Here is a 27,217-nt window from a genome sequence, read left to right on the forward strand (position 1 = left end):
TCCACAAACCAGTCTTTGAGCTCTTGTGAGCCCAGTTCGGGTTTTCAACTGGAAAGCATCATGCATAGGTATTACAAATTAATATTGTTAGCCAGAGGGTGGTGGTTACATATCTTTAATCCCAGCACTAGGGAGGTAGAGGCAGGTGGACAACTGAGTTCAAGGCCAGTGTGGTTTATAGATTGTTTTCTTACAGAAATTCTGTCTTTGCTACAAAGCCTACTATAAATGAATATGGATGCCTGCCACACACAATTCCTGTTCTGTACTCTAGTCTGTTAGTGCAGGAAGATATGGGCAATCTATAAATATTTAAGAAATATGTCAGAACAAGTTAATGTTGAGGGAAAGGTCCATTAACTTTCCTCTTTTTAAACTGTAATTAGGGGGTAGAGAGATGGTTCATTGGTTAATATTTGTTGTTCTTCCAGAGTACCTAGGTTTGGTTCCCAGCATTTACAAGTCTCACATCCATCTATAACTCAAGTTCTAAGGATCTAGTGCCCTTCAGATGCACATGCAGACAAAATACATACAAAATAATAAATCAAGCTGGATGTGGCTGGTGAAATTTATCTTCTATAGGAATTTGATGTAGAAGGAGGGGGACAACATAAGCCATCTCATAGGGTCAACTTGTTTCTGGATCCTCTCTTAGATACATCCTCTGTCTCAGATGGGCTTCCAGATGCCTGGGCCATGGAATCTCTAAAACAGGATTCACCTTTACCCCGGCCTCTGAGAAATGTAACTCTGAAAACCGAAGTCTATGGCAAAGAAATTCCAGAACTATCCGAGGATTTGATGACCCTAATGTTTCCCAAGAAAATGAGTAACCCGAGGGTCAGTTGATATTGGTAAAGTAAGTTTTTTTCAAGGGTATGTGTTTGGTCTCTCATTCACTCTTCTCTAGGCAGAATCCCAGCAAGGAGTTGTTTGCAAACCCAACCAGTTTAATTGGGAAAAATATGTCCAATGGATATGAAGCATGAACATCTAGCAATTTTAGAAAACTGTTACTACACTTTAGCCTGAAAAGGCAAAGGTTTAACCCACACACATGACAGTTTAAAACAACAGAGATTTATTCTCATAGTTCTGGAATTTAGAAGTCTGAATTCTAGCCGGGTGGTGGTGGCGCACGCCTTTAATCCCAGCACTCGGGAGGCAGAGGCAGGCGGATCTCCGTGAGTTCGAGGCCAGGCTGGACCGACAGCCTCCAGAACAATACAGAGAAACCCTGTCTCGTAAAACCAAAAAAAGGAAAAAAAAAAAAGTCTGAATTCTATTTACCTGGGCCAAAGTCAAAGTGTTGGCAAGCTAGTATTTTTCTTTCTTCCTTCCTTTTTTTTTTTTTTTTTTGTTGTTGTTTTTTTGGTTTTTGTTTTATGGAGACAGGGTTTCTCATTGTTTTGGAGCCTGTCCCGGAACTCGCTCTGTAGACCAGGCTGGCCTCAAACTCACAGAGATCCTCATGGCTCTGCCTCCCACATGCTGGGATCAAAGGTGTGCGCCACCAATGCCTGGCCCAACTCCTGTATTTCTTGCATTCCTTGGCTTATGGCTGTACCCTTCCAATCTGCAGCCATTGACTCATCTGAGCCGTTAACACCCTTCCCTTGGCCTCACTTTAATAAAGACCTAAGATTTCATATAAGGCCCGCCTGGATTATTTGTTTCATATCTTCATTTCAAGATCCTTGGCCACATCTGCAAAGTTCTTTCGGCATAGAAGCTAACATTCACAAGTTTCAAGAATTAGTGTAACCAAACCTCTCCGAGAATAAAATTGCTATCGCTTGACTGCTTGTCTTTGGAAATTAGAGAAGTTCAGAACATACCATCTCCCAAACAGGCTGCTCTGGCTGGGTGACAGTTTTGAGTTAAAGATCTCTTCAACACAACTTAAAAGCAGATGTTAAAGGTGTCTCTTCTTTGAAATCATTCCCTTTAGGACGCACTTTTGCTTGATCCTCACTGTTTCACACTCTCCAGCACAGTATGTAAGTGTTCAGCTAGGTTTCTTCAAGTCTTCATTTCCTAGCGTAGGCTCATATCGCATGTTACAAAAGATTCCTATACTGCACAAACCTTTTTAATTATTGATCTCTCCTGACAGTTCTCAGTCCAGCCAGAACAGTGTCCAAGAGGATACAGGTAAAAACTATATCCTTTACAGAATCTATAGAGATTTTTAATGTGGCTCAGTGGGTAGTAGAAGGCAACCATGCACAGTAGGAACAATACTCCACATATGGTGACTATTATCAGTCACTATTTCCTTCATTGTGTGTGTGGGTGTGTGTGTGTGCTTAAGCTTATGAATACAACCTACTGAGTTCATTTAGTGTTCCATGTACTTGATTTTAGGGCTGAGGACTTGGTATTGGATAATCAATTAAGGGGCTTGTCCTTAGGGAAGACTACCCTCTATAGTACTTTGTTGGTATGGGGCCTCATGATATTTCTTTCTTCCACCTTACCATCATATCCATTGTTCAGGGATTATTTAAACAGCCATACTGTTAAGGGATCATGGATGTAGCTTCCCTGTCATTCCTAGGACACAGTTTCAAATCAGGCCCCCTGGTCCCCTTGCTCTTACAGGGTTTTGTTTTTGTTTTTTTCTGAGATGTTCCCTGGGCATTTGGTGTATGGGCTGTGTTGTAGATGTATCAATTGGGGCTTAGTACCCCACAATCAGTTGCTCTCTACATTTTAATCAGCTGTTGTCAGGGACCTCCAGCCATCAGTCAGCTATGCTGTATCACGTACTCATAGAGAAGATGTGACACTAAGACCACCCTGCCACCTCTTCTGACATAAAGCAAAAGAAACAGGCCTGCAGTTTATCTGTCAGTTAAAGACTAGCTTAATTGGAAAACTACAACATCCTCAGGAGATAGGCCTGAGCGATAGTAAATTGTAATAGATAGGATCAGACCCTGCCTTCAGGTTAGCAAACGGCATAGAAGGTCCTACTCCTGACCTCTTGCCCTGTAGATTAGGTTGCCAGGCAATGCAGACCACCTTTCCCACTGACCTCTTGCCCCTGCAGCTGCTGTAAGTACACCTTCCTCCTTTCCCCTCCTCACTTCTTCTATGTAAATCCCTTTGGGATGAAATAAAGTTGTCGCCTTGATCAGAATCCTGTCTTGGCGTCCATTCTTTGTATCCCCTGTCCTCCATCTTTCTCCTAGGTGTCTACCAGACCCATGTTGAATGTCCTGTGGGTTGGGACAAACTCACCTTTTCTCTTCCCTGAGACAGGGTTAGCCCTGGGTATCCTGGAACTACCTGTGTAGATCAGTCTGCCCTTGAAATAAGAGATCCACCTGCCTCTGACTTATGGGTGCTGGGATTGAAAGTGTGTGCCACCATACATGCCTTGTCACTTATTTTTTTAATTTAAATTAGGAACAAGCTTGTTTTACATGTCAATCCCAGTTCCCTCTCCCTCCCCTCCTCCCCTGCCCCCACCGACCTCCTATCCCATCCCCTTTCTGCTCTGCAGGGAGGGTGAGGCCTCCCATGGAGGATCTTCAAAGTCTGTTATATCCTTTGGAGCAGGGCCTAGACCCTCCCCCAGGTTTCTAGGTTGAGAGAGTATCCCTCTATGTGGAGTGGGCTACCAAAGTCCATTGGTGTATTAGGGATAATTACTGATCCACTACTAGAGGCCCCATAGATTAACCAGACCTCCAAACTGACACCCTCGTTCAGGGGGGGTCTGGAACAATCCTTTGCTGGTTTCCCAGCAATCTGGGGTCCATGAACTCCCCCCCTTGATCAGGTCAGCTATTTCTGTGGGTTTCTCCAGCCTGGTCTTGACCCCTTTGCTCATCACTCCTCCCTCTCTGCAACTAGATTCCAGAGTTCAGCTCAGTGTTTAGCTGTGGATATCTGTTTCTGCTTCCATCAGCTACTGGGTCACTTTTTTTTTTTTAAACAAATGTCTATTAAGCCCTCAGGGATTGAGAGCTACTAAACCATGTGATCTTGGCCCATACAGAATTTACAACACATCCTGGAAATGATAAGTATTGTAAGAAAGAAATTAGCTTCAAGAGAACACAAATTAACACTGCTGAGCTTGATGAGAGGAAGACCTCAACACTAAATTGAGAAAACCCCACCTTGCAGCGGGCAGTGATTGAATATAACAAAGTAGATACAAATTTATCTTCATCTTATAAGAAGGAAGCAAATAATCTCTAATGTATAAAAGAAAATACTGGGTGAGAGGTGAGGATATCCAGTTCAATATGACACAGTAGCTGGTGTTGGTTTAAACTTGCAGAATCTAACAATAGGCAGTTTACTTTAGGCATATTTAAGCACAGTACAACTGAATAAAAGTTTCCTGGTGACAATGAACTCAATCCCATGTGCACAATAATGCTTAAAGCATGACTACATTGAAACTCTTTGCAAAGTACATGTGACCTCTTCCTTGGGCTCTACAGATTGACTGCCTGTGTGACCATAAAGATCTAGAGGAGAATCTGTGTTGTCTAAGTCATGCAGATAGCACACAGGACATCTGGACCATCAATTGTGTCAGGTCCTGCTTGTGACAGCCCGGCAGAGCCCTTGGTCATACCCATAGCACAGAAGTTATCTAGATTGTTAACCACCTCTGATCCTGGTTGTGTGAGCTTGGAGGGAGCCAAGCATGACCTGACAAAAAGCATAGAGGTCACCTAGGCTATTAGCCACCTCTGTTCTCAACCTTTTGGGTGGAAAAAAGGTTACACATCTTTTCCTTTGAAAATGCAATCCTGCATGTGGTTTCTCTAGTGCCATATGTGAGCCTAAGGACCTTTGTGTCCCCAGCACCTTTCCGTTTTCTCCATGCCTTAGAAGAGAGTAATTGAGTCCTACTCTCTTACTCAAGCAGCACCTAAGCCCTTCAACCCACTATAGTACTGAACTGCTGCTGTTGCTGTGAGGCCTAGATAAAACCCAATGTGAAGTGCTTAAACCATGCCTAATTAAAGTAAGCACTGCCAATGTGAGTACATTTAGCTGTTAACAATGTTTCTCCCCGAGTGAAAGCAAGGCATTCTTGGCAGGTCCACTGTGAAGAAAACCCTACAATTTGAAGACAGTGACCTGCTAGTGGGACAGGAAAGCATGTCCTTCCACCATACCAACTAAAACTTAGTCCAGAAGTTGGTGGAGTTTTGGATCCAGCAAAGTTGGCAAATATTTGCCTTCAATTTGTAAATCTTATGGTTTCTCACACCTTTACATGAGGTTTTAGAGAGATAAGAGACAAGTATTATCTACAGAAACTAGAATCTTGGCTTCCCAGAACTTATATCCATTCCCAAACCAACCCCATTTTGTAAAACGTATTTAAATTTTATGTAAATAATGAGTTACTAGGCATTTGTTAATTCATGTATCTTTTAAGTCAGGATGGTTTGGGGAAAGTTCTATTAGTTGGTGGTGCCCCCGGAGTGAAATCAAGCGGATGCAGAAAGTCAGCACATGTGTCTTGTTTCCAAGACTGACATTTATTCATTGGAAATCAGGTACTATGCTCTTGGTCCATCTCTAATTCCTAGAAGGTAGACCTTGGTCCTGCAGCCTAGGAATACAGCTTTTGGTAAATAGGATAGTGATTTATTTGGTTATTTAGCATAGGAATCTTAGCAGTGTCAGTGTAGGACATGTTTTCTGTGGTCCATAACCTTTTCCAGAAGACAACACAGAGGTGGAAATCCCTCATCTCGAAATGTGAGATAACTAGAAGATAGGTCTTCCTGCTAGGGTGTGGCTTGTGTCGTTTACTGGGAAGTGTCACTATCCAATGTTTCCCACAGAGATGTGAGGAGCAGGAAACAACAAAAGTCACATTATGACGCCACTTACATAACTGAAAGCTCATCTATGAACTAAGTCAATGACAGTCACAGAGGAAAGGACACTTCAGAAGTGGGACCAGCAGTGCTTGATAGCCCTCTGTGTGGTAAGGAAATGAGTTGCTGCAGATAACATCAGGTTCCACTGGGATAATGGTATGTGTGGTGCATTCCTTGCCCCCTTGGCATTCGGGTAGGCTGGTTCCAGCTATGCCAGACTTCACCAGATGCTGAGCATTTATCATTCCTGACTATGTCCCTTAATTTGAATAGCACTGCCCAGCTGGAATGGTTAATATTTACTGCCACCTTTGTTGGATTTAGAATCACCAGGAACCAAACCTCTAGGTGTTGCCTGTGAAGGTTTCCAGAGAGAATTAACTGAGGAAGGAAGACTCACTCTGTGTGTGGCAACATCACAGGGACTGGAGTCCTGTCTGACCAGAGTGTGGTGGTTTGAACGGCAATGGCTCCCAGAGGCTCACAGGAAGAGGCACTGTTTGAAAGGATTAGAGTGTATGGCCTTGTTGGGGGAAGTGTGTGGGGTGGGCAGAAGCCCAAGCTAGGTCCAGTGTCTCTCTCCCTGCTGCCTGTGGATCCTGATGTAGAACTCAGTTCTTCCTTAAATTGTTTCTGTCAAATTATTTTGTCACAATAAGAAAAGTAGTTAATACACCAATCATTGTGACTTATGTTAACATATAGTCTGGTGTAAGTGAGACCTTGTTGAGGGACTAAATATTAGATCCCCCAATAGACAGAAGGGTTGTGACTAAATAAAAAAAAATGGTAAAATTCCAAAATAGCTGACTTCTTCCTCACCCTCTGGACCTAAGACAAAAGCCTGACAGTTTAAAAGAGGCCTTGTGGGGATTTTTTTCCCCAAGCCAATAGGGCCCCTTTGTCTGTGTCCTGGACAATTTCAAGGTCAGACCAAGACAACTTTGGCCCAAACTTGTGGACCCTGTCTTTGTTCAAACTGACCAACCCTAAATTGGAGTAGGAAGATCAAAGACCCTTAAAATGGCCAGCCCTCAGGGAGAGACCAAAATTCCACTTTCTGGGTCATATCACCTCTTTGCTTTGCAGAATTCCACTTCCTGGGTAACATCACCTCTTTACTTTGCAGTGAACCTACACATTGTTTTCACCCAGTCAACAGTGATCAAGCTTGTCTGGCAATTCCTTTTATTGGTTTCTCGAATATTTAATGATCTAGGTATTTGATTCGTTAATAATATATCTCTTAGGTGCACTGGCTAGTTTTATGTCAGCTTGATAACAAGCTAGATTTATCTGAGAGGAGGGAACCTCAATTAAGAAAATGCTTCTTTGAGATCAGGCTGTAGGCAAACCTGTAGGACATTTTCTAATCAGTGATTAATGGGGGAGGACCCAGCCCATTGTAGCTGGTACTATCCCTGGGCTGGAGGTCCTGGATTGCCCTGTTTGAATTCTTGCCTTCTCTTTTGACCTACATGAAGTAAGGTTGTTGGAGCCAAATATGATATAGGCCTCAGCTCAATTCCAGGAGCTAGAATCTCCTATTGTCTTTTAGATATTGGCTGGTTACCTGTGGATGGCCTGGCCACAGTGAAGAAATATTTCCAGTTTGCATAACAATAGACCTAGGCCAGCACCCATCTTGGGGATGTTCCTGGGGGCCAGGGAGGCACACCTGAGGACTAGTGAGAAGTGTGTTGCAAGAGGCCTGAGGTTTGGGTACATGCATTCTAGGACCATCTCTAGGGTTAAGGATGTGTTTCCTAGTCAGCCCTATATACATGATAATAGATGCCTTCTCCCAAATACCCCATGTTTAGAAAGCTATTTAAGAGGATGCTTGAATAAACTGGGGTCTCCAGTACGGACTGAGAGTTCTGAAATTTCTCTGTCATGTTCTTAACATTGTTGGGTAGCTAGGACTTCCCTGATCCACACTCCCCCACTCAGGGTCGAACCCGGGGTTGTTTGGCTGGTTCTGAACACAGCCCCAAAGACATCAGTCCAGGATAGAGGACCCCTGTAGTGTAGGACTGATACAGGCCAGACCCTGGCATAAGGGGACTACTGCCACACATCCTTTGAACTAATACTCTATATTCTTCATATACAGAAGCTTAATTGGCAAGAGTCTCCAGAGAACTTGGATTTGGCCTAGGTCTGTGCCTTTTTTTTTTTTTTTTTTTTTTTTTTTTTTTTGGTTTTTCGAGACAGGGTTTCTCTGTGGCTTTGGAGGCTGTCCTGGAACTCACTTGGTAGTCCAGGCTGGTCTCGAACTCACAGAGATCCGCCTGCCTCTGCCTCCCGAGTGCTGGGATTAAAGGCGTGCGCCACCAACGCCCCGCTGTGCCTTTTATTTTTGATCATCAAAGAGACACATCTCTTGTCATACCTGTTGCATCTGGGAGGATCTGGAATTAGTATGGGACATTTGTTTTCCCACTTAATGTTTAGGGTTACACTCAACTGGCCAGATTGGGATGTTACCATAGACTGTAATTTTGGATGTCAAAACGACATTTTCCCAGGAAGAGGGAACTGTTACCTATAAGATCTATATCCTATACAAGTTAAGTGCATGTCACCTTCTCTGAGGGCTTGTGTCTTCTTGCTAAACAGAAACAGATTTCTCTTTTCATAGATGTTTTCTTTACTTGAGTCTGCCAGATTTTTCCCAGCATAGAAGTTTCTTTCCCTGTTGACAACCTTCATCAACAAATGCCTAGGCCATGCCAGATTGATGAGGTCTAAGGCATTGTCCCAGCAGTAAAGTAAGAAGTTCCCTATGTGGTTCAGGAGAGTGAGTCTGTGTGTCCTGTGTTTTAAAGTCCACTTTGGTGTCTTTCATGTCCCCATTTTCCCCAGCCCCTACTGCCATTGCCTTTGGGAAAGTCAGGTCACCTTTTTCATAGACCAGACGATGGAGGCCAAACTCTGGATCTCTCTGTGCCTCCAGCGCCATCATAACTATGTTAAATTCTTTCTGATTTGGAGTCATTGACCCAGTTGGATGGAGAGCAACTATTGTATCTTCAGGAAATCAAAGAATATGCCTGAAAATACTTGCTAGGTGAGCAGTATTGGGAAAGGGAATGAACATATGTGGTGTTTAGGAGAGAAGGCTTGGCAGTTCTTTTGGTGTTCTAGGTGATCAGATTAACAAGATGGCCTTTGTGAGCTCTTAAATTCTGCTAAACTCAGAAGCCAATCAGCGGGCCTGCTATGCGGCACAGGCGCCGGCAGGAAGCTCCGTTTCCGGCTTAGGCTCAGGGTCTGGGAAGGGGCTGTCTGTGGGCGTCATGTCGGGCCGCGAAGGTGGCAAAAAGAAGCCCCTGAAACAGCCCAAGAAGCAGGCCAAAGAGATGGACGAGGAAGATAAGGCTTTCAAGCAGAAACAAAAGGAGGAGCAGAAGAAACTGGAGGAGCCGAAAGCCAAGGCCGCGGGGAAGGGGCCCCTGGGCACAGGTGGAATTAAGAAATCTGGCAAAAAGTAAGCTGTTCCTCATACCTGAGATGATGGTGACCCTCTTCCCTTCCCATTTAAACATCTGGATTCCCTGCCAGAATAACGTCTTTGCCACCTACAGCTAGAATGAAGTGTCATCCTGGAGCCTGTTAAACATCTGGATTCCCTACTATAACATCTTTGCCACCTACAGCTAGAATGAAGTGTTATCTTGGAGCTTGTTGTACATTGTAATAAATAAACTTTTGTAAAAAAATGAATAATGCAATGGCTCATTGTCCTAGTGTTCAGCAATTCCTACCTCAGCTGTGAATTTAAAGTAAACCCAGTCTGGAATCCTACCAGAGCCTGCTGTTTCATCTCTGTTGTACTCTGAATTCTGTGTCACTTTGAATTAAACCAACTCATTAAAAAAAAAAAAAAGTTCTGCTAAACTCATCATAGTCTGTGGGAGTAAACGTCTCTAAAATAAATAAAGTAACTGCAAGAAAGGTTGAGGGTAAGTGGGGATACCAGTGTACACTGGGTATTTCTGATTTTGTTTTTGTTTTCGAGACAGGATTTCATTGTGTAGCCCTGGCTGTCCTGGAATTCCTTCTATAGACCAGGCTGGCTTCAAATTCACAAAGATCTGCCTGTCTCTGCCTCCTGAGTATTGTTCTGATATTTTTGCCCCCCCTCCAGAAAATGATGACATTCGTGATTATAAAAAGCTATCCTTCCCTTTTGCTTTGTTCCCACACTTCTGATCTACTGTTCTTTGTTGCACCGTTCCCCCATGGGGGTCTATCTGCTGACTGCTTGTTACTAGGGGCTTTTAGCTAAACACTTCTCATCCCCTCCTCCCTGCTAGCAAGTTCCTGTTTTCCATTCTTGTCTAAATGCTAATTCCTGTTTTGGGCCCACCTTTTGCTGGAGGGTCCTGGGAACGTAGATTTCTGACCTTGGGGATTTTCCACCATTCCTGACTTTGGTATTTAAGGCTCTGCCCTTGAAATACTTGAAATAATAAATGCCATTCTCCTTGTAAGAATGAGCTGCTGTCTTTGTCTTCATTTTACATCCTTAGCCCTTTGCCTCAGATCATTGTAGAGTAGCGCCGTAGCCACAAACACACCGGAGGCTTGTTACAGTTCTCAACTCCTTTTGTTTATGTTTCTCATGATTAATAAGGTATATTAGGTCATTTTGCTTTTCATTTCCTATTCTGCTCATCAGTAGATATGCCCACTCACTTCTTTTCTGTCTCAATGTGTTATTCAGTCCTTCCTCCAATACTTCTGGATATCCTTGTGCTTACTGTGCTACAGAAACAAAACTCTTAACTGGGTTTGTTTACATCTCTTGCATATATCTTTTTTGTTTTGTCCCCATATAAAGTTGCTAGTCTTCATGAATAGAAGATTAGTTGTTTTTATTTAAGGCTGGTTTGTTTTCCTCACATTCTACAGTAGACATGGGTCACATTTGTACTTTTAAATATCTTTCAGGTAGAAAGATTTGAAGTGGAGCAAAATATTAGCACCAGTGGGGCTATTTCTGAAGGACTAGAATTTTCAGGGCCATCAATGGAAAGTCTCAGAGAGAATATGAAAAAATACGTAAATTCAATTATTATGGTGGATTAAATAGCCTGCAAAGAAGGAGTCTTCTTGGAGAAAGCAATGATCAGAAGAGTCAAGCAACACTGAAGGTGTTTTTCACTGGGAAGGAAAGTCGTGAGTCCAGTGAATTTAGTGTAAGCTTAAACCTTGATACACTACAGAAAATAAATACCAATACCCTGTTTAGGAACAGTTCCAGAGAAAACCTAGACTGTATTAAACACCCAAAACTGCTTCCTCCAGAAGAAACCTTGTGAAGTGCAAGAAGGATGGGAATTCCTTCTCTCATTTATCAGATCTTACAGAACACAGTAATGAATGCCCTAGTTGCTGTGATGGAACACCACCACCAAAGCAACTTGGAAGGAAAAGATTTATTTTGCTTACACTTCCTGTTAACAGTTCACCTCATGGGGAATTCAGGGCAGGAACTCAAACAGGGCAGGAATCTGGAGACTTGAGCTGATGCAGAGGCCATGGAGCAGTGCTACTTCCTGGCTTGCTTCTCATGGCTATGCTCAGCCTGCTTTCTTATTGAACCAGCCCAGGGATAGACTGGGTACTCCCATAAAAATCACTAATTAAGAAAATGCCCTACACCTGGGACCTCTAACAGTGGAAACAGTATTTATCCCTAGTGCACAAATGGACTTTGGGAGTCCATTCCCTATGGAGGGATACTCTCTCAACCCATCAACCCAGATACACGGAAGAGGGCCTAGGCCCTACCCCAAATGATGTGACAGACTTTGATGATCCCCCATGAAAGGCCTCACTATCCTTGGGGAGTGGGTGGGGGGGTCGATGGGAGGATGGGAGGGAGAGGGAAGGGGAGGATTGATATGTAAAATAAGATTGCTTCTAAAAAAATTATAAAGGAAAAAGAAAATGCACTACAGACTTGCCTACAGTCCAAACCTATGGAGACATTTTCTCCAGGACTACACAGAGACATCCTGTCTCCTCAGAACTAAAACACAAATTAATTAATTAATTAATTAAACATTAAAAATCATAACAAATCAATGAAATTAAAAATAAGAAATTAACAAGATAAAGGTCAATCTAGAATAGTATTCCTGCAAATGTTTCATGGACAATTATAGTGAAAAAGAACTGTGTACACAATATTTATTTATTTATTAATCTATTCTGCCTGCTGGAAGATAGTTCTCTAAGAGGAAACCCAACAGCTGGTTAGTACTTATTAGCTGGAAGGAGCCACCCCCAAATCCTGAAGTGATGTCCACACATCCACACATGACTTTGTACAAATCTTGTTGCGGCTGCTGTAGCTCATTCCAGTTCACCACATTCTGTTCCTTACTTACTCTTACTCCAGGAGGAAGACCTACTATGTTCCACTGGATTTGGTCTCTCTCTAGCATTTCCCAATTATGGAAGAAATGTGCCACTTCAGCCTCTCACTTTTCTGTGTTTGCCTGCCTAGTGTAGGATGCCTTCCTTACCCTGAGGTCGTAGTCACAGACTTCTCAGGCATACTGGTACTTTTTCTAAGAACCTAACTTAGATCAGCCATGTGTTCCAGTTCTTCCAACAGCCCACCAGTAAGTGATTCCTCCATGTTTTTGGCAAGGAGCAGTATCTTCCTTTGTTTATAATCCTCTATTCAGGTTTTTCTCTATCCATAGTTTAAGTCGTGTTTGTAGAAAACCTGAGTTGGTGAATACTGAGTGCCTGAATTCATACTTCCTTCTCACCAATAGTCTGCAATAAACTGAAAAGTTATTACAAACATTCAGATCATCCATAGTACTAGCAATGCTAACAGACAAACACATATGCAACAGCTAGCTAAAGAAAGTACAAACAAGTGAAACCCTTCTTCCTTCTCTCCAGGAGTTATCGTGACTATTGACCAACCATCTAAGTTTCCTGATCTAGCAGTAGCTATTTATTCCTTCTCTTTCTTTCACTATAATCACGTTTGGCTGTTCCAGCATCAAATAGGTGCTTATCTTATCTTTGTAACACTAGTTCTCAGCCCTATTGTGGGCTGGTCACACAATACAGATTGCATGTATACACAAAATTGGGTCTTCAATTCTTAGGTAGATCAAAAGACAGGCTACAGATTTGGAGAAAGAATGGCAAGCCATATATAAGATCATGAGGTTTTGTCTTTCCTCACTGATCAAGTAAGATTAAAATAATAAATGCTGGCTGGCAAAATTCAGAGACTCAGTCTCTGATAAAAATGTAAAGTGGTATAGGCATTTTGGAAAATATTTGAAAGTTTCTTTTTTACTGAATATGTGATAGTGTCTTTCAAACCAGCTTGTAACTTTAAAGTGAATGACACAAAACCAATATTAAAATGGCCATAGCTGGTATTTAAAAAACAACTTATTTTTTGGTGGGGCAATGATGGTTCACACCCTTAGTCCCAGCATTGAAGAGGCAGAAGCATGTGAGTCTCTGTGAATTAGACATCAGTTTAGTGTACACTGTGAGTTCCAGACTACCCCTGAAATTTTATAGTGAGATCCTATCTCAATTTTTGAAAAACAATTTAAATTATGTGAATGTTTGTAGCTATGTATGTGTGAGTATCCTTGGAGTTCAGAGTATGCTGTACTATCCTCTGAAGCTGGAGTTACAAAGTGCTTGTGAGCCTGTGTGGATAAGGGCTGGGAACCCAACCAAGGTCTACAAGAGCACCAAGTACCTTAACTGGGGGCTATCTCCAACCTTCATGACTTCACTCATAATGAGATGAGTGAAACGGAACAGAATAATCATAGGGAAGAGAGTAAACTCCATTAGTAAAATATTACGTGGTGGAGGAAGGCCAGAGAGGTGGCTTATTGGCCACAACAGCTTTCGGTTTCTAGCATGCACATTGTGGCTCACAACTGCCTATAATTCCACTTTTAGGAGATCAAAAGCCCGGCACCAGGCACGCATATGATACACATACATACATACAGGGCAACACTCATACACATAAAAAAAAATATTAGCCGGGTGTTGGTGGCGCACGCCTTTAATCCCAGCACTTGGGAGGCAGAGGCAGGCGGTTCTCTGTGAGTTCGAGGCCAGCCTGGTCTAGAGAGCTAGTTCCAGGACAGTCTCCAAAACAATACAGAGAAACCAAAAAAAAAACAAAAACAAAAACAATTAAAGGCAAATATTACTTGGTGGGTTTGGCATCTCTGTCTCATAAATATATGTGTAAATATTTATGTGATGTGGTTTAATGTCTTTCTGACTCTGGGTTGCAGTCAGAAAACTTTGACAATAGGTTCGTTTACGCATGAATACTTACGCATGAATACTTTGCATGCACACCTGCATATCTCAGGAGGACATCAGATCTATTATATATGGATATAAGCCACTAAGTGGTTGCTGGAAATTGAAAACGGTCCTCTAGAAGAGAAGAGCAACCAGTGCTGTTAACCCTGTACCATCTCTCTAGTCCCAAGATTTGCCTTTGGGTAACTAAATTTGAAGAATTCTCTTGAGATGTCAGAGATGAGAGGATAGAAGACCTATGATAACGAAGCCTTGCTATCTTTGGGTTCAGAACAACTCCAGAGATACAAACTGCCGGCCTGCCTCCCTGATTCCGTCTCTGGTCTCTTGCTCCTGTTTGACAGGTATGTCAGAATTCAAGCACATGTTGTCTAGTGTTGGCTTGAGGAAATATTCCCAGAGAAGATCAGCCATCACAACCGCAAAAAGGCCCAGAGACTTCCAGGAGAGATTGCCTACGAAAGGAGAACCTCAGGCAGGCTACAAAAAGACCAATGCGTTTATTTAGGTCTGCCAGGGGGCGCTCGTTCCCCTCAGTGAGGCGACCGGCGGGACCGAGCCGGATGATTTCTTGCTGTTTCCACTACCGGCAAAATAGTGAGCCTGGAGAAGCACGGCAGGATGGAATAAACAGATAACAAATAAAAATAAAATGAAATAATAAAATAAAGCAGTAGCTTAACGGCAACAGGCAGGCTGTCTTCCACCGCTAGAGACCAGGGTTTGCTCGGTTCTGGAAACGGGGGGGGGGCTGGATTCACGCAAGGTCTGTTAGCCACAGCCTTCCTGAAAGCCCTGGCCCCAGACAGAAGCCAAAGCAAGAGGAAGGACCTATTTTAGCTTGTTACCTTTATTTCTTTCTCTGTCTTTATCGGAACTATCCCACACGGAATCCGATCGAACTGTCCTAGCCACGCACCCATTTGGATCCGGAATCTTGTTTTTTTTTTTTTGTTTTTTTTTTTTGTTTTTTGTTTTTTTGAAACCTTATACCTGTGAAACCAAATGAAAGCTTTTTTTTTTTAACCACAACCTAAAAGACTTGCACAGAAACCAGTGAGAAGGTCGCGCTGCTCTGTACCCTCCCACAGACCGGGAGGAGGCCTGGGGTCCGGTTAGTGTTGTGGTGAGAATCAGAAAAACATCAAAAGAAATTAAAAACAAGCATGAGAAAAGCGATATTCACCATAAGAGTGTGAAAGAGAGCCTGTCTTCCTGTGCCAGCAGAGTGGCGCAGCGGAAGCGTGCTGGGCCCATAACCCAGAGGTCGATGGATCGAAACCATCCTCTGCTAGGATACCTTTTTCTTAAGGCCACCACACTCGAGGACAACGAAAATCTGCTCTAAAAATCACTACTTCCAGGTGTCCTTCCTCCCAGCTCTAAACAACAGAAACACTCGCCTACAGAAAGCTTTCAAAATCCCTCTGAGCTGCTGCTGCGTACTGTGTATGTGGTGGTTTTGGTTGGTTAGCTAGGCTTTTTGTTTGTTGACTTTTTAGTTTTTGTTGTAAGATTCCAGCTCACACCTGGCCTGGAAGAATTCTTTGATGCCAAGTCAATGCTATTGGCGAGCAAGGAATGTAAAGTGAAACTTTCTGTATCTTTTCCCTGTTCAACATACTAATTCTGAAACTGAATAGAGGCTTAATAGCAAAGAGGAGCACAAAGGGTCTTCTGATTTCAGCATAACGTCGTTACAAACCGTGGGCTTCTCCACGAACCTGCGTTTGACCACCAGACGGCACTGATGGAACCCAGAGATGGTACCTCGGTCCCCAAGGCCGGCTACTGCCTTTCCCATTGACAGCTCACAATCCTCTCCGGCCAGCCTGCACAATTCATCCGTGCCATTGTGTCGTGTGCACTCTTGAGCCAACCCATCCCTTCCCTCCCCAAATACTCTGTAGGATTCAAATCGCCCAGAGTTGCTCCCAGCTCAGAGTTTGGAGAACTGGCACGCCGACGGATGCGCTTCCAGGTCCAAGGCCCGGTCCTGGCTTGGGTGCTAGACAATGAGCCCTATTGAGCTCTGCCCCCGTCGCACTGGAGAAAGTCAGTGCGGCGCGCAGACGGCAGATCCCAGGGCGAGCTGACGCAGTTATAGAGGCCCGCGTGTCACCAGCTCCTGGCATCCTCGCGCTTTTCTTGCACGCGTGGCCCAACCGTCACCCGAGCAGCGGATGCTTGGATTCGGCCACCTCCACCGACGTCTGAAACACCAGAAGCTGAAACCCGGCTGAAAGCTACCGCCCGCCCGCGCCTCCCCGCATGGGCAGCTACCTGGGCAAAGCGGGGTCCTCGCCGCGATCCCCAGTACAGGGGCGCGCAGACGCACGGGAGAAGCCTGCGACCCGCCGACCGGCAAGACCCCTCTACCAGGTCCACCGGGTGCAGCATGTCCACCGCGCCCAGCCCGTACGGCGACACAGGCCGGCCCGGAGGCCGCCAAACTGGGATCCAGCCAATCCCGCCGCCTTCGTCAGTGAAGCCTGGAGGCGCTTTCCCATGAAGAGGCCGCAGAACCCCATCATGGGCTCTCTTCCTTCAGACTGGTGGGAAAGCTACCTTAAGCGTAATATTTGGTCCCTTCGTCATCCTAGGGCCACATGGAGTCCAGTGACAGTCAAGATCTCGCCTCCTGAGCGGAGACCACGGCCCTTATTCTCAGCCTCAAAAGCGGTAAACTGCGCGGGACCCTCAGAGGAGCCACCAGGCGGGTGTGAGAAAGACCCGGTGCTGAAAGCCCTCCTGGAGTGCAGGAAGGGGAGAGCTAGGTGGGAAGAGCCACTGTTCCCTGACAGCTCGGACAGTAAAAGGAATTCCGCCTCTCCTTGGTCCGCCTTTAAGCCCCTGTTGAAAAGTGGGGCCACTGTTACGTTTGTGGCCAGGCCTGGGTCTCTGAAACGGCGCCTCCACGCCCAGAGCTCAGATCATAAACGTAAGAAGTCTAATTGCTCCTCTGTGACCTTCTTGGCTAACATATGCACACGCGGTCCCTCCAGCACTAAAAGAAATGCTATTACCAGCTCTTACAGTTCTTCCAGATATCTCTCAGAGTCCTGGAAGAGACATTTTTCCAGGATATCGGTCCAGACTCCAGAATGGCCACTGAAAAAGACAGGGAAAAGTCCTAATTCTCCCTCAGTTATACCCAGCAACTCTGGGCAGCCGAATGGGGAGATTCCTCCACTGCAATCTGGTCCTAGTGACCTGCTGACCACACCTTACCAGCAAGACTGTGTTGTCACTGAAGAGGACCCGACCTTAGAGAGGCAAGTTGGGCCAAACAACCAAACCACAGAAGCTACAACTGGGACCTTCGAGGACACCATTCCTGAGACCAGCGCTGGTATACGGCCTCCCTTGTCTCTCAGTTGGCCTTCTGAGTCAGTACTCAGTACCCACATGAGGCCTCAGCCGGAAAGTTCAAAGAACATGTCTGTACCACATGAGTGCTCACCGTTAGAGCACCTTCAAGGCATCTCTTCAGACTCCAAACCCTCAACTGCTTCCATCCAGGTGTCTCCAAGCTCTCCCACATCACCAGTCACTGATTCCAACTGGCCATCTTCAGTCCCTCAGGCTTACAGGTCTGCAGTGCCCCCACACTCCTCTGTCATTATCCCCACAGTACCCACCACACAAAACACTCTACTTGGGGTGGTGAGTGGCCCGATTCTTCATCTTCCTCCATCTGTACTTCCTGTAGAGACTTCTGCTCACTCAGCATTAAGACCTGTTCGGGGCCCTGGGCACTGTAGTGAGGTCAGAGATTCCTCATATTGCACAATTTCTGTCATGGCTGGGGCATCATCAAGCGCTTCTCTTTCCACAACTCCAAGCATCTTAAGGTCCACCTTCAAGCCTAGCTTTGGCAGTACAGAACTGTTCAAACCTATGCCTATGACAGCACCTGTGTCCACCAAACAGGCCTCTCCTTCACTAACTTCTGCTTCCAGCTATCTCCTCCATGGCCTAGCCACAGCCTCCTCTACAGTTACATCTGCCATTCCAGGCAACACATCCAAAGACCCTGGTGTGGACTTGAACATAGTAACTAGCACCACAGGCAACTCTTACCCTGTCCCTTCTTGCCACACTTTCCTGCTTGGGACTTCCCAGGGCTTTCCCCCAGCCCCTGATTTAATTTTCCCATGCCAACACCCTGCAGTTCCCACCGTTCACACAGTCACTATCTTTAGTCAGGTTCTTACTAGTGCCATCCAGATATCCCCTCTTAGAAGCACTGCTAAACTGAAAGGGGGGAGCAGACCTCTGCCAACTTTAGGGTTATCATCCATAAATCAGCCTACAGCGACATCAGGCATGTCCAGTGTGACTTCAGCACTCACAGCATCTTTGGGGTCAAGCCCCAAATCACCTTTTCCACCATCCCAAAGAAGTACTTCCCAGTCTTCTCCTGGGGCCACAGAAGGGCAGAAGCAATGTTCTCTCCAACTAGCTCCTGTCCCAAGCTTTAGTACCTCTTTCCTTTCAGGGAACTCAGCTGTGTCCCCAAGCCAGAAGCCACCTCCTACTCAAATGGTCCTCAGCAAGACTACCCCACCAGTTTCTGGCATCCAGTCAGGTTTTGGTAGTAGTCTGACTGGTTTTCCATTCAGTGAAGCTAGCTCAACCGCCCTTGGGGTTATGAGACAGAACCACCAGAGAGGGGCCTACAGCTCAGTGTTTGGCAGCACAGCACCGAGACCTTTTGCTTTTGGAGGATCAGTGACCCCTATGGACTGTGGGGAGCCTGCGGTCATTGTGGCTGCCCCACAAAGGAGCATGGCTGGTGCAAGAAAGAGTGAGACCCCAAGCACCCTAGCTCCCTTTGTACAATGCTGGAACCAGAGCATGCAGGGCTTGCCTAGACAGATCACATCTTTAACCAGTGTCACTTCAAGAAAGACCATGTCTGGGGCCCCCTCTCTAATTCCCTTTGCCCAGAATACCCCTATACCTGGAGCAGTTAAGGCTGGTAGTAGGCTTAGCTTTGAAATGTCCTCTCCAGCTGTGCAGGGTTCTGTGGGGAGAGATCCTTTCAGATCATGGGCACCTTCATTCTGTATTGGCACAAAATCAAAAATCCTAAGGAATCGGGAGCCAGGGCGCTCTCGAAGAAATCACACTTCCAAGAAATAGCCCACTCTCCCTGTCACATTGCAGTGAAGAGCCTCAACCTCTCCAATTCTCTATACTAAACATATCCCAGGTCAAAAGTGGAAGCTCTAGGTGTTCCCACTGTGTGTTCTAATCTGTCTTCCAAGAAAGTAGACCACCAAGTGTGTCATCTAGTGCTGGTAGGGAATGGGGTTACGTGGAACTAAGGCCCTGGAGCAGAGCAGAAACTCTGACTCCCTTTCCCACCCTCTCCTCCCTGTACAACTGAGAGCTCCACAAGGGCACAGCCTCCCGTTCGGGGAATGGCCATGGCAGGACAATAACAAGCGTCTTCCGGAGGAGATAGGTTGATCCTGCACCTTAGAATCCCTTTATCTGGGCTGTAACAGGAGCTTGGCTCTCTAATGCCACAGAGTCACCAAGTTCTCAGGTCTCACTGCTTTTCCCTCAGTGGTTTCCTGGGAGTGTTTGGGTGTGATCTGATCTGTGCTCAGTCTACTCTTGGGGGTCAAGGTCATCTCCGAGGATTCCCTTGTGCGTTGCTCTCTGCACCACTTTATCTCTACAGTTGCCCCAGTCTTTGCTCAAATTGGCAATGGTTTATTTTTAGCCCCATCCTTCTTCTGGTCAATTTGCCCTACAAGACTAACTAGTCAAGACTTAGCCTGTCAGACCTGAAAGGTCATTCCTCAGTCTGGGAAACGGAGGACTTTGGCCAGTTCCCTCCAGGATCAAAGCAGGTCAGTTCCTCCCTACTATCCACCAGCTTCTCCACTTGCTGCCCTCCACTTGGTGTTGTGGAGACCTGCTCTTCTTACTCTGTTGGTTTCTTGTGAGTACGCTTTCAGTTGGATTTGGAGGGAGAATGACCTGTAGGAGTAGTAGGAAGTTGGCAATGCCAGATTTCAGTTGTGTAAATCCATCTGCAGTTTGGCGAATGGGACCAGTCAAACAGCACTGCTTGGGGGCTGCAAGGGCTGACTCACCCTAAATGCACAGCAGCAGTTTGACATTGAAAGATGGTTTCTCAGTGGGCAGGCAGAGGAGATGGCCAGGATGTTGAAGCCTTCTTTCTTGCCTTTATACCATAGACCACAACAGGAACCTGCTAATACCCAAGTAGGGAGACCAAAGCTTACATTGCATTTTTATTTTTTATTTGTGCCTCAAAAATCAACCCTTTCTGAATTCACATCTTTCTCAGAGAGGGTCACCAGGGCATGAAGCTCTTGGGCCAAAAAGCAAAGCATAAGAAAGAGGGAACAGCAGACACCTAGCAGACTTCAGCTGTCAAACTGGTGGGAAGTTCATGAATAAGCTGGATATTGTCCTTAGGGCTTCTTAGCAACCTCACACACTAAGGCATATGTACATTTATTACATATTTCTTATTTTACAGATACCTTGGAGAAAATCTAATTGGAAAAATAATCTTAAGTTGAATGATAAAATAAAAAAATACATTGTTGAAAAAAAAGTCTATGATACTGTCAAGCTCATATAGATAATGGATAAGAAAAATGTTAACAAATTGGCCTGAAGTCACTCAGCAAAGACTAGATTTAAGCCCTAGTGACTGCAGAATGTGCTTATTCTCACCCTCTAACCATCCAAGCTAGAAATGCCTGACTAAATATCAGTGATGTTGGTATTTATTTGCTTATCAATTATTTGTGTATCTGTGAGATATTAGGGCTTGAGTCCAGGATTTCACAAATGCTAGGCTAGTGCTCTACCACTTAATTACATCCTCAGTCCTATTTCAACTTTAAGATGGGGGTTTATTACTGTGTGGTGTGTGCCTGAGCATGTATGCCATGGCACATGTCGAGGTCAGGGGATATCCTTGGTGAGCTTTTTCCCTCTCTCTACCACATGGGTTCTAGGTTTTAGAGACTGAACTCCCAACACCAGACTTGTGTCACAAATTCTCTGACCCATTGAATCATCTCAATGGTCCATTTTCAACTTTGAAAGATATTCCCAAGATTGCCATCTTATCGAACAATGACAGAAGGAAAATGTTAGACACTACCTCCTGTTCCTTGCAGTATCTAGGGATTGTTATATGCCTTGCACAGTCCTCTGTACTGGTCATTCAGTGGTCTCCTATTTAGGAGAATCGCCATTTAGTGTGGAATGTTAACTAGACAGTGATCCTAACACAAGGAACAAGAACCTAGAAATGGGAGTGGACCAGGCACTATCTTGACCAGGACTGACTTGAAACTTGAATTCTGCCTGACAGTGCATTTGTCATCACCAAATGAATCATCTTATTGCAGGTCAACCTCAACCATGTGTTCAGGCAGGAAGGGAAGGTCACCAAGATGTATTGAAGTCACTTTCAAACAGTCAGTTATAGCTATGGTGAGCAGAAGCAGGTGGTGGACATGACTGAAAACGATGCAACACAATGTGGACAGCATCTTGAAAACAATGGGTAGCTGGAAATAGACCAACATAGAAGCAGGTCTATACTTGAGTTTTAGATTACTCTGGTTGTCATGTGAAGAGGGAAAAGAAAATAAACTAGGAAAAGGCTTGGGACTTGGGGTTGTATAAGAGACTTTTTGGGTAACAAAAACATTAAAATGTAAGATGGAGGACTGTGGATGAAACAGTATTTTTCCAGCCTGTATGATGCATGGCTTTTATCCCTAGTACTGTCAAACTACAAGCAGTAGCAAACACCAGTAATTTTCCCAGCACTGCAGAGGTGGAGCCAAGAGGATCAGAAGTTCAAGGTTATCCTCCTGGGCCTGAGATAATTGAAACCCTGTCTTGGGGTTGTGGGGAGTCCACAGTGAGGCAAGGTTATGAACCAGAATTTGGGAAAAAGGCTCTAATAGGGATTTCCTCAGTTAGTCTCTAGAGTACTGATTATTTCTTTTCTAATGCTTGGACTTATTAGACGTCTCCAGGGAATTGCAAGCATGAACCTCCAGCAGTTGGAAACACTCCAGTACCAGACTCCAAAATCATTCCTATCTCAGAGTTCAACCCACCCTTTTTTCAATATTATTTATCTTTTTTCCACTCATCTGGGGTATCCTGAGTTTCCTTGGGAATACATAGACTAAGGTAAAAAGAATTGGCTCAGCTAGGCTGTGGTAGGGCACAACTTTAGTCCCAGCAATTGGGAGGCAGAGGCAGGGGAAGACCCTGTCTCAAAACAAAACACCTTCCTCTCAATAATTTGGTATTGCCTCCACATGCCCACACTGGCACCCACAAAATGTAATAAAAATTTTAAATATTTTCTAAAAAGAAGAAAGAAAAGGAGATGGACCTTAAGCCTACAGTCCTAAGGGATAAAGTTCAGTTTCTTGATCACTAACATTGCCCTTGAAGAATATGTGTTTTGTCTTTCCCAATTTCTAAAAGTAGAAATGAAATTGAGTTCCAGAAAACTAAGAAATGTTCTTGTTTAACCGAGGTCTTAATCCATTTGATATTTAGGAAAAAGTGTCTTTTTGGAAGATGGAGCTGGACTTCAGAGACCAAGAAAGCTGCCTTGAGTGGGGACAAGTCTCTTCTGTGACTGTCTGCAATGACTCCAAGAAGAATACATCTCTTCTTATTATCTCTCTATTCAACTTCCTTTAATGTATTATCTTGAGTAGGTGGACAAGTCTGGTACTAACAGAGTCTAGGAGTAGCTCAGAGACAACATCCTGGAGTCCCTGGATAATAAAGAGTCAGGTTATTCTGGGGCATTCGTGGGGTAGGGAGAGTGGTTAAGACTTTTAACATTCATGGTAATGACATCCATTTACAGATACACAAATATGAAGAAACATAAACAGGCACCAAACAATCTCCCTCTCTTCCTCTCCCCTTCTCTCTCCCTCTCCTCTCTACCCCCTCTCATGTATGTATTGCTAAGTATTGAACTCAAAACTTAAGAATGATAAGCAAGTGCTTTATAGTTATTTTATCCTTTAATTGTTCATTAAATTTGATAATTTTTGAGCTGAGCATGGTGGTACACACCTTTAATCCTAACAGTCTGTAGGCAGAGACAAGTAGATATCTGTGAGTTCAAGGCCAACCTGGACCTTCATAGAGAGTTCCAGGACATTCAGGACTACATAGAAAGACCCTGTTTCCAAAATAAAACAAATAAAAAACAAACTTGTTTTTATAATTTAGCTTTTTTTTTGTAAGATCTAGTCACAAATTGAAGGGCTCATTTAATGTAAAGAGAAACATTCAAAGGAAACTATTTTGTTGTTTTATAATGGATATAGAAGAATACTTCTAATACAATTGCTGCATAGACATTTTGGAGATTGAGCCTAGTATGCAATAAAGGTAGCAGACTATGAACTTTACTGTTTTAGGGGGGTGTGGATGCAACAGCAGGAAGTAACTCTAGAACACGCTAGATTTTACACCACCAGTATATCCATTAATTGTGATTGTCGAGCCCAGGAAACTAGTTAATGTTGAAATATTGAAATGCTAATATTTTGGATTAAAAATGAATATTATTAAAAACAAGTTTCTGTTGTTTGCTTTAATTCTTTTTTTTTTCCTTTTCGGTTTTTCGAGACAGGGTCTCTCTGTGGCTTTGGAGGCTGTCCTGGAACTCGCTTGGTAGTCCAGGCTGGTCTTGAACTCACAGATATCCGCCTGCCTCTGCCTCCTGAGTGCTGGGATTAAAGGCGTGCGCCACCAACGCCCGGTTTATTTGCTTTAATTCTTTAACATGTCTTTACACCATTTGGCATTATGCACAGTTCATGGCACATATTTGTGGCTTACGTAATATTTTGTTGAAATATGTGTGGTATGTCAATTCACATCTTGTTTAGTATACATTTTACAGATGAGTTCATTGCTAATGCCACAGAGAAATATAGCACTAATTTTACTTTTGAAAATCTGAGCCGGGCATTGGTGGCACACGCCTTTAATCCCAGCACTTGGGAGGCAGAGTCAGGTGGATCTCTATGAGTTCGAGGCCAGCCTGGTCTACAAGAGCTAGTTCCAGGACAGCCTCCAAAGCCACAGAGAAACCCTGTCTCGAAAAACCAAAAAAAAAAAAAAGAAAAGAAAATCTGTCTCTGGTGTTTGGCCTAATTTACAAAGCACCACTATTAATGAGTAAAGGAGAGTTGGAGTAACTTCCACTCCTGGAGTATGAATTACCCATTAAAATAGTGGGCTCCTGTTCTGTACAGGGCCAGGAATGATCCATGATAGTAGTGCTTTTGGTTTTGAATGAGTTTATTAAAGGTAAAGGTAAAAGCCTAGGCCATACTCAAGCGAGACAAAATAGCATGATGGATTCCTTTCCCAGCAACATCTTGTGAATAGGAGCTTGGGGCAAGTAAAATCAAGCTCTATCTGTGGACTCAGCTTTCAGCTTTTTTGTGTTGAGACCATGGAATTCCATCACCTTCCCCCCCCTAGGCTGCATATTAGTTGAAGGGGGGAAACGCTCACGTATTGAATGAATGGACTACTGTGATCAGAAGCAGCCATAGTTACAAAAGGATATGAAGTGTCTTCAGACTATATTCTTAACAGTGGAAATACACCTCAGCATTATTTCCTTTCTATTCTTCATCAATCTAAGTTTCCGTCATGGTCATGATATATTGATATATATGTATTGTTGATTCAGTATAACTGATTCCCCTAGGGAATCATCATACCATACTATATTAATGAAGTTTGTGCTAAAAAGAATATGTATGTTTTATGTGGTGTTCTTTGGCAGATGCAGAATATGAACCTAATTTTGAAGGGGGAAAAATCACACAAAACCCAAATTAGTAGTAGTCCATTTCCTTATCTTTTAAATTTGTTTCATTTGTGGGGAGTGACAGTAAGTCCTAACCTGCTGGCACTGTGTTTTTATGAACTGCTTTCTTACAGTCTAATTAGAGTGCTGGATCTGAGTAATAATTTACACAGAGTCACCTGTGATGACTAAAGAGAGTAATCTGGAGTCAGGAATCCCTCAAGGGCTGTTGACCTTTGCTCTGGAGTCCCTGGAGAGCGTAATGGCCTGCAGTTGAGATAAGAATGGATAATAGGCTGTGAGGAATCCACGGCTGCCTTTGCTTCTGTAAAACTTGCTTATACCTATGGGAAAGGGATGAAATGGTCTCTTTACTGCTATATAGCAGGAATGTAAGGAGCAACTGTGGGAAGTAAAACAATGTTCCTGCTCAGCTGTGGATTCCATGGATAGTTGTAACACACACCTTTCCGATATCCGATTTAAAGCCTTATGTTAATGCCCCTCCTGTATGGCATGCTGCTTGGCTCTGAGGCTGCTGTCCTGCTAGCAGTAAGAATAAATTTATTTAATCTAAATTTGAATTGAGTCTAAGTCTCTGGTTTCTCCCAGTGGCTTCAAACACCTGGCATATCTTGTTTTTATGTGTATGAATGTTTTGCCTTCATGTGTGTGCACTATGTATTTGACCTGAACTGGAGGTACAAATGGCTTACCCCTGTTCCTAGAAGAGCAGTGATCTTAAACACTGAGTCAAATTCTCAGACCTTCCATTTCTTAAGTGAGCAACGACTCTGACCTTCAAGATATGAGTTTCATGAGACACACAAAGGGATGCTTTGGAGATGTTACAGATTGGATGATGCTAAAGTACTATACACAGCTCCTATTCAAGCCTTTATCCTGCATCCTGCATCGTGCATCCTGGTCTGAAGAGAGAAGTGCTATAAATGCCACAACTGCATCAACCGACAAACTTGAACCCACGTGTAAGATTAAAACAGACAACCCATCAGATAAAAGAAAATATATTAAACTGCTAATTATATCATGGTTATAAACAAAATGCCTTTACTTTTACAAAATATGTTCTCACTGGGCAGTGGTGACACGCGCCTTTAATTCCAGCACTCCGGGAGGCAGATCTCTGTGAGTTCCTGGACCGCCAGGGCTGTTATACAGAGAAATCCTGAAACCGTGTTTTGAAAAACAAAAACAAAACAAAAGAACAGAAAAGAACAAAAACGTCCTTAAGAGCAAAGGACCATGATATATACTTACCTCTTAACTGCTTTGTTATTTGTTTTCCTTCAGGGGTGGTGGTGTTTGAAACAGACACCAGAGAGTGAGACCAGAGAGCAAGCCAGAAAGTAAGGGCCTGTAGAGGAACAGCGGAGAAAGAGGGTATAGATAAATTCTAGTAAAACTGTGTGGCTTTCTTACCATTCTGTTTTTTACACATCTTCCATAAACTTGAAATAAGCACTGAGTTTAAAAAGAAACCTTTAATGGGACTTAGAAAATAAGGAGTACTGAAACTCCTGTTGGGAGAAGCCATCTTCACTGCAAAGATAACAAAGGAGAGGATATCTGAGAAGATGGCAGTGGAGTACAGACACGAAAGAACATTAGACGTTGACAGGTTGTGTGCTGGGAACAGGAGAACTCAATCCCAGTGGGGAATGGAATCGTTGATAACTTCCTTGGAAAAGGATAGCACAATATGTAGGCCTACTCAGGGACCGACGACGAGGGTGGGATTCGAACCCACGCGTGCAGAGCACAATGGATTAGCAGTCCATCGCCTTAACCACTCGGCCACCTCGTCCTACATGTAGTACCGGCTCTTTGCCTCCATCTTTGTTATTTGATGATTCTGTGGTCTATATTATACCAACCTTCAATCTACAAGACTCTTTAAGGAATTTTCATATGTAATCATCTCCTTCCTCCGAAAAAGACCCTTTCTTATTTTTACGATCCCTTCGTAGTACCTACGCATCTCCATCCTCTATCGTCTTGGTTTCTCAGTACCACACTTGCTTTTCACCCTACATTGAAAAATCGTCCTGTTGTCTTCAAACTCCGTGTTCTATTTCTGGAACCTGCAACG

General features: G+C 43.9%; 2 protein-coding genes and 2 non-coding genes across 4 annotated transcripts; 3 read left to right on the forward strand and 1 right to left on the reverse strand.

The window, feature by feature from the left end:
- The first annotated feature begins 8,130 nt into the window (after positions 1-8,130).
- On the forward strand, positions 8,131-9,595 carry LOC121143568 (translation machinery-associated protein 7-like). The gene has a single exon (XM_040755702.1). The coding sequence runs from the start codon at positions 9,173-9,175 to the stop codon at positions 9,365-9,367; it is 195 nt and encodes a 64-aa protein (XP_040611636.1). The 5' UTR covers positions 8,131-9,172; the 3' UTR covers positions 9,368-9,595.
- A 5,849-nt stretch (positions 9,596-15,444) lies between these two features.
- Positions 15,445-15,516, forward strand: Trnam-cau. The gene has a single exon. It is a non-coding gene; the product is annotated as a tRNA-Met (tRNA).
- Positions 15,517-16,136: 620 nt separating this feature from the next.
- On the forward strand, positions 16,137-23,329 carry LOC101839889 (POM121-like protein 2). Its single transcript, XM_040755658.1, has 2 exons — positions 16,137-17,815; positions 22,812-23,329. The coding sequence occupies exons 1-2, from the start codon at positions 16,494-16,496 to the stop codon at positions 22,891-22,893; spliced, it is 1,404 nt and encodes a 467-aa protein (XP_040611592.1). The 5' UTR covers positions 16,137-16,493; the 3' UTR covers positions 22,894-23,329.
- Positions 23,330-26,850: 3,521 nt separating this feature from the next.
- On the reverse strand, positions 26,851-26,932 carry Trnas-gcu. Its single transcript has one exon. It is a non-coding gene; the product is annotated as a tRNA-Ser (tRNA).
- Positions 26,933-27,217: the final 285 nt, after the last annotated feature.

This window comes from Mesocricetus auratus, unplaced genomic scaffold, assembly GCF_017639785.1.
Source record: "Mesocricetus auratus isolate SY011 unplaced genomic scaffold, BCM_Maur_2.0 Super-Scaffold_100013, whole genome shotgun sequence".
In the NCBI taxonomy this organism is placed as follows: domain Eukaryota; kingdom Metazoa; phylum Chordata; class Mammalia; order Rodentia; family Cricetidae; genus Mesocricetus; species Mesocricetus auratus.